Source organism: Chiloscyllium punctatum, chromosome 11 (assembly GCF_047496795.1).
Source record: "Chiloscyllium punctatum isolate Juve2018m chromosome 11, sChiPun1.3, whole genome shotgun sequence".
In the NCBI taxonomy this organism is placed as follows: domain Eukaryota; kingdom Metazoa; phylum Chordata; class Chondrichthyes; order Orectolobiformes; family Hemiscylliidae; genus Chiloscyllium; species Chiloscyllium punctatum.
The window spans coordinates 114,861,908-114,874,433 of NC_092749.1; the positions used below are offsets into that span (position 1 = coordinate 114,861,908).

The following is a 12,526-nucleotide window of genomic DNA, read 5'->3' on the forward strand; positions in this document are numbered from 1 at the left end:
ATTGTAATGTCTGAATAGGTTTAATGGTTATGACTTGCTTGTTTCATTCTTTCTTTGAATTGATTGAATTTCAGCTGCTTCTAATTTGTATTTTTGTATGTGCACTTGGTCATGATTCTTACTAATTCCACTCTCAGTTATTGCTCCTTTATGGCCTTTTAAATAAAAGATGTCTTCTGTATTGTGAGCCATTGAGGTCACCATTATCAGCAGGAAGGCATTCTTGATGTATGTGTTTATTATGTAAGTTACATTTAACTTTGAATGAAATTTCTTTAAGCTCAGTGCTTGATAATGGATCATTCTTCTTTCCCCAGCCATTTTAACAAAGGGCCAATTTCATTTTACTTGCCGTCTGTGTATGTTCCTGGTGCCTTGTTGCTACTCTGTATGCTGTACTGTCTTTAAAATATGTTGGACAGTTAGAACAAGTTCTCCCTTCACAGTTGGTATTTGACTTTGGCAGCTACTTTAAAAAAAAAACTAAATGTAGTTGAGGCTTTTTAAACTATTAAAATGAAAGTTCAAACTTTGTACTTGGTTGTTAAGCCTCGAGTTTGAGGCCTGATCTTAAACTTTAAACTGTTAACATTTGAAAAGAAGTATTCCAGCTCCTGGAGCATTTGAATTGTTGGAAAACTTTGAGTCAGAAGTCACAAACAGGATAGTAGATTGAATCAGCTTGACTTTAAATGTATCCTTGGCTTGTGTCTTGAATATTAGATTTACTGAAACATTTGATTTTTGATCCACAATCCCACTGGCTTGTTCTGTGTTTCCCACTGGTACTTAAGGTTAAAAAGCTTCCTTGAATAACAATCTGAAGAATTAGTATCCAACTCATTAGCTTTTTAAGTTATTGTTGCACTGATTGCTGTGATGGATTGGAAAGGTAAGGACAACTTTTCTCAAACTTCGTGAATTTGAACAAGAAGCTGGTCAAATCTAATGAGAAAGTTATCTTCATCCCAGAAGCTCTGTGATATTCAGGTCTTTTAGTGCTTTAAACATATTGTCAACATTTATTTTAGAAAAACACAAGCTGAACTCGAAGTGAAATAGGATGTGATTTGCAATCGGTAGCAATTGAAAGTCTCAAGTTCTGATGAGACAAAAAGGGAACTAGCCAAGGTAAACTGAGATGAAAGTTGCTCAACAGGATTGTGCATTAACAATTTTCCAATTGTAATTATTTGGGTACAGACTGGACAGTCGTACTGAAAGTTAAGACTCTGCACAAGTTGTTGATCATAGGATGAAGTCGAGAAGTTAAAATAGGAGCATAAACCAAATCATCCGCCGACATTTCCACCACCTCCAAAAAGACCCCACCACCAGGGATATATTTCCCTCCCCACCCCTTTCCGCCTTCCGCAAAGACCGTTCCCTTCGCGACTACCTGGTCAGGTCCACACCCCCCTACGACCCACCCTCCCATTCTGGCACTTTCCCCTGCCACCGCAGGAACTGTAAAACCTGTGCCCACACCTCCTCCCTCACCTCTATCCAAGGCCCTAAAGGACCCTTCCACATCCATCAAAGTTTTACCTGCACATCCACTAATATCATTTATTGTATCCGTTACTCCCGATGTGGTCTCCTCTACATTGGGGAGACTGGGCACCTCCTAGCAGAGCGCTTTAGCGAACATCTCCGAGACACCCGCACCGATCAACCAAACCGCCCCATGGCCCAACATTTCAACTCCCCCTCCCACTCTGCCGAGGACATGGAGGTCCTGGGCCTCCTTCACCGCCGCTCCCTCACCACCAGACGCCTGGAGGAAGAACGCCTCATCTTCTGCCTCGGAACACTTCAACCCCAGGGCATCAATGTGGACTTCAACAGCTTCCTCATTTCCCCTTCCCCCACCTCATCCTAGTTTCAAACTTCCAGCTCAGCACTGTCTCCTTGACTTGTCCTACCTGCCTATCTCCTTTTCCACCTATCCACTCCACCCTCTCCTCCTTGACCTATTACCTTCATCTCCTCCCCCACTCACGCATTGTACTCCATGCTACTCTCTCCCCACCCCCACCCTCCTCTAGCTTATCTCTCCATGCTTCAGGCTCACTGCCTTTATTCCTGATGAAGGGCTTTTGCCCGAAACGTTGATTTCGCTGCTCCTTGGATGCTGCCTGAACTGCTGTGCTCTTCCAGCACCACTAATCCATGATTCAGGAGGTGCCTAAGTTTGGTACTACAAGTAATTATTGAATTGAATACAGTAGAGAAATAAACAAAAATAGACAGTTAAACTTCAGAGGGTGCAGAAAAGACTTACAAGGATGTTGCCAGGGTTGGAGGGTATGAGTTGTTATAGGGAGAGGCAGAAAATTCCCTGTAGCATCAGGGGCTGAGGGCTGAACTTCTCGAGGTTTATAAAATCATGAGAGATGTGGATAGGGTGAATAGCCAAGGTCCATAAGGCTCTGGTCAGACCACATTTGGAGTATTGTGCGCTGTTTTGGGCCCCATATATTAGGAAGAATGTATTGGCCCTGGAGTATGTTCAGAGGAGGTTCATAAGAATGGTCCCGGGAATGAAAAGCTTAACATATGAGAAATGTTTGAGGCCTCTGGGTCTGTACTCTATGATGTTTAGAAGGATAAGGGGGGGATCAAATTGAAACATGCAAAATACTGAATGGCCTGGACAGTGTGGATGTTGGGAAGATGTTTCCATTGGGAGGAGAGACTAGGACCCGAGGATACAGCCTTAGAGTAAGGGGAAGACCTTTTAGAACGGAGGGAAGGAGAAACTTCTCAGCCAGAGAGTGAGGAATCTGTGGAATTCACTGCCACAGAAGGCTGTGGAGGCCAGGTCACTGAGTATATTTAAGACACAGATAGATAGGTTCTTGAGTTTCAAGGGAGTCAAGGGTTACAAGGAAAAAGCAGGAGAATGGGGTTGAGAAACTTATTAGCCATGATTGAATGGCAGAGCAGACTCGATGGGCTGAATGGCCTGATTTTGGCTCCTATGTCTTATGGTCTCTTTTACCTACAATCGGGGAGACCAAAACTAGAGGGCATAGGTTTAAGATGAGAGGGGAAAGATTTAAAAAGGACCTGAGGGGTAACTTGTTCGTGCAGAAGGTATTGTGTAAATGGAATGAGCTGCCAGAGGAAGTGGTGGAGGCTGGTACAATTACAACATTTAAAAGGCATCAAGGTGAGTATATGAATAGGAAGGGTTTAGAAGGATATGGGCCAAATGCTGGCAAATGTGACGAGGTCAGATTGGAGAATCTGTTCAGCATGGACGTGTTGGAATGAAGAGTCTGTTTCTGTGCTTTTTGACTTTCTACGACTGCACATGTATATGATGACGACTGGCAACAAATTTAAAAAGGAATTGCAAAAGAATAGTTTGAGGCTAAAACCAATTAGAGATGTTTAAATAATATTTTGTCATGGTTTTCAGAGTTTAGAGGAATAATAACTGATTTCTGAAAGGGTACAAAAAGAGACCATGAGGGATTGAGATAAAATGGTTACATAGACGAGAGGGAATTGGTAAAACAAAGTGAAATGGCACCTGACCCTGACTGCATGCATTGCAACCAAAAAAGCTTGCATAGTCAAGACACCATAAAGCATTTCACAGCAAATGAAGTGCACTCTTTGTAAACTGGCATACACACAATTAAACATGTGGCATGGTCTTTGAGATTGACATAAATTAGCTGGTAATTTGATGGTTACAGTGGATGAGAAATAAATATTGGTCAGTAAATGCCTTCAAATAATGGTGGGGTTTGTTTAAATCCACGTAAGCAGACAGGTTTAACATCAATTAAAAGATGCTGCCACTAACAATGTGGCAGTTTCCAAAGGGAAATCTAGATTATGTATCCTGAAACTCTGCATTGTGGTTTGACCCAGCTTTTTGCTACTCAGAGGCAAGGGTATCATGTCAAGTTGACACTTAGAAGATGATCAGCAGAAGGCTGATGAAAGAGGCTAGAATCTGTTTTTAATGATATAAGTGGTTATGAGATCTAATGGCCCACCAGTAATAGCGGTAGAAGTATAATCCATAATATGTTTGTAAGTGAAGTGGAGATGTTTTGAAAATTTGTGAAAGCTAAAACAAATTGGTTAGCTCTTGGAGGATAGGTTTCTCCTGTTGATAAATTGTAGTACGAACCTTTTCTGTCCAAGCAAATGGTAAGATCAAGATCCTGCAGTATATATTTGATAAGACTGGAATCGCTCGACTGAATGTGGAGAACTCCGTTTGCATTGTGCTGGTGCAGGTTACTGTAAATGGTGATTAATGGAAGCAATTTGAGGTGACTAAATTAAAAGTATCACAAAAATGTATTGTGTAATCATATTAATGCCTTTGTTTGTCAAGTCTGATGCCCTTTTGGTGCCAGAGTGTCTAGTGGCGATATCGCTGCAGTATATAAATCTTGTACTATGCTAGGTATGGACTTGTTTTCTATTTAGTGACACTTAATAAATTTCAATATATTTTTCCAGCCTGGAAGCTGAAATTCCATGTTAACTCTGACTTGTTATAAATTGAATTTGGAGCAATAGCAGTGTTGTCTGTTAAAGCTCCCAGGCTCTTGTGGTAATTGATGATCTCCTGGGACTAGAAGGAAAATAGTTCAATCTCTGAAGCTGAAAAATTATGGCATCACTAATGTGGAAATATGAAAACTATTTCCATAGTTCGTAGACTGTGTACATGTGTTCTAAATTTAACTGGTGCCAAATTCTGAATTATTAAGAAAGAGTTTTATTGAAAATAAGTTTGTAAAAGATCTAGATAACTTTTAATAAAACTAATGTGAAGCTTTTCTTTGAATTGGGAAGGGCAAAGGAAGAAAAAAACAAGAACATCTTATAAAGAAACCACTGGCAATGAGAATGAATGGGAGTTTTGAATATTTTAAGTGTTTTGCTAACTGCATATTTAACTAGAGAGCACAGCTGCACTCCTTCAACTTTCTTCAGCATGTTCGGTATTTGGAGATGTGCTGAGAGTACATAAGTACAAATGCAATTTAGGTCTGAGAAAGCTCACCATAAATGTGTGGGCATTTTCATGACTTAATTGTTACAATGCACTTGTACAAATGTGCTGCTTTCTGCCCTGGGTTTATATTTTCTATTTACTGACTACATACTATAAGGAAGTTGCACTTCACATGCACATTTCATTATCCTTCCTGTAACAACAGTGTATTCCTCAATTTCCAAGACTAGGAAAACAGTGAATAATGGATGATTTCTATGTAGGCAAGATTAAATTTTAATAGGTTGCTTAACCATTTGTGTATAATAATTGTACTAGAAAAGCAACATGAAGTAAAAGTGAATCCAGCATGACTGTTGAGTTAAAAGTTAATTTTTTATCCTATAATTTTTAATCCAAGGGAAATGATTGCTGAAGGCAAAGAAGTCAGATGTTTCACATTTTCCTTTTGCTGTTGTAACAGGCATGTATAATTCAATTGGGAGCCTTCTTACTGTTGCATAAACATTTTCTCTAATTGATTTTCTTGTGAATTTGCTCTGTGTTTTCCTGCATGTTTATACCAATGATTTATTATAATAGATTCATCATCTTGTGCACTATGTATCTGTGAATGTTTGTTTATTAAATAGTTACTGTACAGAATATTATGAACTCTCCATGTGGATTGTAGTAAATTCTGTTCTATTTGTTTACAGAAGCTTTGAAAACAAATAATGAAAAATCAGTGTCAAGATTCCAAACTCTGAAGAAAAGTCCAAAGTGTGCTAAACCACCTCGCCCAGCTCATGTTTTCTCCTGATCAAGAAAATCTTTCTTCATCCACCAAAACACCCATTAAATATGGAGAAATCATTGTGTTAGGGTAAGCATTGCATGTGTAATTAAGGGAGAAATAGAAGGAATTACTGATTATTAAGCATTTTGTCCCAAAACACTGATCCCTGCCCTTTTGATATACATTTAAACAATTTGCTATTTATAAAATATGGTTTAAAATATGGTAGTCCTCCTTTAAAACTACTAAAAGTCGACTGACCTTTTCATCTCCTAGTGACAACAGTATCTCCTCCTTTGACCTGACAGAGTTTTATTAAAACAACTTCTCTATAAAGCAGAGTACTTTTAAATAATATCAACGAAGATTGTTGTTAGTTGAGATGATTTGATCTTGGTTTTTGAGAAACTCAGCATGTTTACAGATTATTCTTTTTCTAATGTTGTTTTCCTCTTTTATTTATGATTTTCAAACTGGATAGATTTCCCTAAATTCTGAAATACTTCTGTAGAGTCATACAGCATAGAAATAGACCCTTCGGCCCACCACGTTTATGCCAACCAATGAACACCAAACTACACTAATCCCATTGAACCACACTTGGTCCATAGTCTCAGGCTGAAGGGGGAATCTGATTGTGGGATACAAAATTGAGAGGTATAGACAGAGTATTGATCATTCTCTATGTCTAAGACTAGAGGGTATGTGTTTACGGTGAGGAACAAGTGGTTTAGATTGGGCTCACCTTGGGGCTCTTTGCCTGCGATAAATTACTGTCATATATATTCTGCATATTTCCTGGCTACTAAATCTGAAGAGAAGTGGCATATTAAAAAAAGTATGAAGCAGTTAGTTTATGAAGTTGCCAAAAAAAAGTCTAATTGAAATGATCACATTGCAGCCTTTAAAATGTTTCATTTTAAAGTAAACCATCAGCATACAAAACCGAGAATATGCAGGTGAGTTGAACTTAAAAAGCAATGAAGGCAGTTGTCCTTATTATTTACTTTGTCCCTGTCCTGGGGTTAAATTGTTAAACTTGGCACAGTGATGAAGTGAATAAGATTAATAGATGGCAATTCTTTGGCAGCCTTCCATTGTATAGAGGTCTTTGATTTTGTACCTGGGGTGTCATCCATCAAATGAATGTGGCTAATAGTTGGTTTAACGAGTTTATGTCGATGGACTCAGCACACTTCAGGATCTCTTGAGTTATTGACCTTGTCCTGCTAAGAGATGCTGATAACATATTTGACGCCTTCACTGTCTCCGATGAATGTCAACATCTCTTATCAGGACAAGGTCAACAACTTGAGATCCTGAAGTGTACTAATTCCAACAACATAAACTCACTGTTAACTCAACGCAGTGAACGTGAAAACTGTCTCCTCTTTTGCCGAGGACATTTATCAAATCTCAGCACGGTAGAGGAGTGTTGGCTTGCTAGACTTTTGTGTTTTCAATCAGGTGGTTGTTGTTCCACAACTTGGACATCTCCAACACTGCAAAAATTATACTGTTTTGATTTTAGCATTGAGTGACATTGCTGGTGATTTTGGAGTAGAGATGTGTGAAGTTCTCAATAATCTCCAGCACCACATCAGCAATGCTGATAGAAATATCCTGGATCATTTGTCTTCCTGATGCTGATGGGTCAAACCAAACTCTTCCAGGAGTGGTAGAGTTGGTCCATTTGCTGTTTCAGGTGTTCTTCTGTATCAACTATTCATACTGCATCATCAGTGCCAAGCCGGTCTTTAAGAACAAGGCACCCTTTGATTTAGATCTCAAATGAGCATGGCTGAACAACCTTCAGTCAGTTCTGGTACAGAGGAACCTCGATTATCCGAAAGACACAGGCGGGGAGTATTTTGTTCAGTTAATCAAATTCCGGAAAATCGAATGCTGGAAAACATAAGTTTAGCCAAGCATTGGGACCTTGCGACCTTGCCAGGTAATCCAATATTCGGATAGCCGGGGTTCCTCTGTGTACAGGTAGGTACCCACTATAAAATGACCTGAAGATCGGTGACAGCAGCAAAGAGAAGAATGTGGAAGAAAGTGAGGACTGCAGATTCTGGAGATGAGAGTCGAGAGTGTGGTGCTGGAAAAGCACAGTCAGTCAGGCAGCATCCGAGGAGCAAGAGAATTGAGGTTTCAAGCATAAGATCTTCATCAGGAGAAGAATATGTCAGAGTGTCAGTGCTGGAACACAACCCTGTTAGACTGTACTATGACTGTCAAAGGTCCTGGAGTTGCCTTATCCTAGGTTGACCTTCCCCATCATGTTGCCATGGAAAAAGGTCAGATTGAGAGCTTCTGTGGGCAACCTGATCTCTTCTTTTTCAAGTTGATCATGTCTGCTTCCATAATGAATGCCCTGGTGAGAAGGTTAGTTATTTTATTTGGGTTCTGTATACCACTCATACCAATGTCATCTTTCCCTTGTTTCTTACCACTGCCCAAATGGACACTGCAACATTTGAGCCTCGGTCATCTTTCTCATCTGGCCTCGCTTCAACTCTTATTAATAATGCCCACCCACCACCTGTTCCTCCCGTTGTGTTTCTCTGAAAGGTCAAATGTCCTGAACTTAAAGCTCCCAGTTATTTTTAAGATTGGATTCCCTACAGTGTGGCCACAGGCCCTTCCGCCCAACAAGTCCACACCCACCCTCCGGGGAGGGAAGGACCCACCCAGACCCATTTCCCTCTGACTAATGCACCTAACACTTCGGGCAATTTAGCATGGCCAATTCACCTAACCTGCACATCTTTGGACTGTGGGAGGAAACTGAAGCACCCGGAGGAAACTCATGCAGACACGGGGAGAATGTGCAAACTCCACACAGACAGTCGCCCAAGGTGGGAATCGAACCTGGGACCCTGGTGCTGTGAGGCAGCAATGCTAACCAGTGAGCCACTGTACAGTTTTGATGTTCTTATAACAATACTTCTGTAATGGCTAATTCATTTCCCTTGATGTGTACCATCAATTTGTCCACCTTATTCGGAATGCTTTCTGCATTAAGATACAAAGTCTTTGAATGTGAAGAAAGGTCACTTAACCCAAAACGTTAACTCTGATTCCTGTCTACAGAAGCTGCCCGACCTGCTAAGATCTTCCAGCAATTTCAGTTTTTGTTTCAGATCTCCAGCATCCTCAGTTTGTTCTTTTTCTTTTATTTTTAAATTTGTTCTGTTTTTGAATATCCTTGTACATTAATAGTTCCTTGTTACAATATGACACTTACGCTTTTTTTTGTTGGAGAGGCCGGGTGCTGGCAGGTGGGATTAGATTGGGTTGGGATATCTGGTTGGCATGGATGGGTTGGACCGAAGGGTCTGTTTCCATCCTGTACATCTCTCTCTCTCTCTCTCTCTATGTTTATCTACATGATATTTAAGATTTGGCATTGATTTGTTGATCTCTTCAAAATTATGCACTGTTTGATCAGTGAGTCTGTTTAATAACAGACTAAATAGGATATGCTTTATATCTGAACAGCTGGGATGATGTGCCTCTCGACGCCCATTTTGGCTTGCTTTTCTTCTTCATCCTTGCCCTCCACTCCTTTGCTCATCTTCCATTTTGGTAATCGTGAGCTTGAAGAGGTAGCTTCTTAGAAGGCCCTGAAAGGGAAAGAAGTGCAAAGCATTATGCAATTTAGCACTTCATCCTTTTCGATTTCTCCTTCATCAGTGTTTTTTTAATGGTTGCCATCTCTTACTGTTACTTATTGTATCCTGATAGCAGAGCATAGTGAGCATTCCTTGTGGTTTGAAACAATTTTGTAACTAAAGACTGGTGAAAATCCCTTGGTAGGATAGCACTTGTGGCTTGAGTGTGATTGTAGATAACCAGTGTTTTGGTTTCACTCCTATCTGGAAAACGGTGACATGTAACCAATAAGTGTAATAGTTTTTCCAACTTGTCCCCCTCTTTTCATCCAAAGTCTCTTTCCATTTTCCTTGTGCTTTTTGGGAATGTGAACTTGTTACTCAGTGGATTCCTATTTTGTGTTTATTGATGTGAGATATGTGGGGCAGTTCTCCTATGAAATGAAGACTTCAATGATACAGGCAGCTTCACTTGTTGACACCTATTAACATAGATGCTGCTTGATTCAATAACTGAGTCAGATCCATATTTTTGCAGTGCCATTGCTTTTTTTTAATATTTCTAAGATTGTAGTTTATAGAATACTCTAAATGCCTGATGTTTGTACGTCATTTGTGCAGATGTGTTAGGATGGAGGTGATGTGTTCTGTTACCTGGGACATGTGGGGGGTGTGGATAAATTTGACGACTTTGTTCCGCAGGTAAAATGTCTTGAAAGTATTTTTAGTTAAATAACTTGTCCAGTCATGGTAAAAGATGCACTGCTGAATTATGCCTATGCAATATGTTTCTGGTATTATCTGTACTGGTTTAAATTTGAAACAAAAGAATCCGGTATGTGAACTTTTGGCACCTGAAGAGTTAATCTATCTAATGAAACTTGCCCTGAAAGTAGGAGAGAATTTAATTATTTACAGTAACCAGAGTTTGGGGTTTAGCTTGAATTGTAAATATTTAATTGCAATATTTTCAAGTGTTAGATTTCTCCTTCTGTCTTACAAGGTACAATGGATCGCTCCCAAATGGAGACCGAGGACGAAGAAAAAGCAGATTTGCTTTGTTTAAAAGGCCAAAGCCAAATGGTGTGAAACCAAGTACAGTGCATGTTACCTGTACCCCTCAAGCAGAGAAGGTACTTCAAATGCAGTTTTTGGTTGATGAATACACTGGAACATTGTTTATCCTGAACTCTCTTAGGCTGCAAACACTAAAAAGGCATAGTGGGTTAAAATAAAACCATTCCCTCTTCGTGGGTGTGATTTCTTTGTATTTCGTTTGGAGCTTGTTTTAGTGAGAAAGAGAACCGGAGATTTGGGAGATTCACTGGACCGATATTTCCAACTTGTACTGAAGAAATCAGTGGGCTGAGACAGATGAAACTTCATGCCAACTTCTGAAATTATTAATGTGTTATGGAAGGAAGAAAAAATAATTTTTGCACAGATGGAGTCTTATTTCATATTAATTCCAGTGCTACATTCATGTGCACCATTTTCAATGGTAGAAAGTTAATAGCAATATTCAGACCTAAGACTAAGTCTGTCTTATCTATACTCTTTCTACTGAAGAAAGAAAAACAAACTAGGGCCCATAAAAAGAGATGGGGGTCAAAAAATAATAAATTTAATCTAGAATGATCTAAATGTCGCAAAGTTCATGTCAAGAAATTGAGTGGATTGTGGAACCATTGTTTGGAGTCAGCTCCCCATAGTCCACATTAGGTCAGAAAATGTGTTGTAAATTTGATTTTTTTTGTTTCAAGCATAATTTGAATGCAAGTTACAGGGTAACATATGTCACTTCTTACAGTTCAGTGATCAGAGTAATTCATTTTGAGTTTAATTAATGATGCTGATTTGAAAGTATAAAGTTCTGACATCTTTTTGGCATGTTCCTCACTCTGTGATGCCACATAAATTAAATGTGGGTGGATTTCTTAGCAGAAGAGTGATGTGCTTTTTGTAGATACTATTCAAATCTTCCAGCTTTTCCTGCATCAGCACTTTTTTCACTGGGGGCTGAAAGCAGATGAATTCAAATTCATTTTCTTCCCATTTACCTTTTGAGACTGGCAATGGGAGGGATGTCCTGCTGGTTTAACAGGTATATGTTTAAACTTTCTGTGCAAATTCACATTACAGATCTTTAACATTCCTGGTTTGTACCCAGATTGTGGAGTGCATTTGTTTTTATTCATTTGTGGGAGTGGGCGTCACTGGCTGGCCAACATTTATTTCCATATCCCTAGTTGCCTTTGAGAAGGTGGTGGGGAGCTGGCTTTTACACTGCTGCAGTCCACCTGCTGTGATTGACCCACAATGCCCTTATGGAGGGAATTCCAGGATTTTGACCTAGTGACAGTGAAGAAATGGTGATATATTTCCAAGTCAGGATGGTGAGTGGCTTGGAAGGGAACTTGTAGGGGGATGGTGTTCCCATGCATCTGCAGCCCTTGTCCTTCTGGGTGGAAGTGGATGATAGTTTTGGAAAGTACTGTTTAAGGACCTCTAGTGAATCCTGGGCTGCGAATGAGAAACAGTCCAGTTAATCCTGGCTGAACAGTTTGAGAACATGTCAAATAAGAACAAGTTTAAGATTGGCTATGATGCTCCCCCCCCCCCCCCCCCCCCCAAAGGTTACAAAGTTAATTGATACTTGATACCTAGATGCACTTATTTTTTTCTCAGTGTCACTGTTCTGTGCGTAATAGCAACGTCTGAAACCTATGTTTGGGCATTGAAGGAGTTGCTCGTGATGCATCTCCGTTGTGTTGAAAATTCTGGCTGTTCATTGAAAGGCACCAGACTTTCACACCATTCAATATGATTGGGGGCAAGTGGAGTCCAATCACCTGGCTGAACTCCAGATTGTTGGTTGGCATCAAGGTATCCATGCTTCCAGCTTCTCCACATGATACCCCCAAATAAGAAGGAAACCGTTGTTAACATTTTAAGGAGTTTATGAAAGGAATGAACACAATTACTAAGAAAGAGACTGATGATGAATGTGATATATCATTTGGCAGTTGTTGATGGACTGAAAGTAGTGGTGATAAAATTGCAGTCCTCTTTCCATTTTTCCAGTGAACCTGATGGAGATGGTGGAAGTGGTGATTGTTGTAGGATCTGTGTGGA

At 39.9% G+C, this 12,526-nt stretch overlaps 1 protein-coding gene across 7 annotated transcripts in view; it reads left to right on the forward strand.

The window, feature by feature from the left end:
* Nucleotides 1–12,526, forward strand: part of peli1b (pellino E3 ubiquitin protein ligase 1b) — a 50,656-nt gene that overhangs the window by 22,946 nt on the left and 15,184 nt on the right. For 5 of the 7 annotated variants that reach the window (XM_072581567.1, XM_072581569.1, XM_072581568.1 and 2 more), the window contains 2 exons: nt 5,692–5,858; nt 10,395–10,524. In XM_072581567.1, coding sequence (XP_072437668.1) covers nt 5,782–5,858; nt 10,395–10,524 — 207 coding nt within the window. In that variant the 5' untranslated portion in view covers nt 5,692–5,781. Of the gene's footprint in view, nt 1–5,437; nt 5,457–5,691; nt 5,859–10,394; nt 10,525–12,526 lie in introns of those variants that run through there. The other 2 variants (XM_072581573.1, XM_072581571.1) reach the window with 2 other exon arrangements.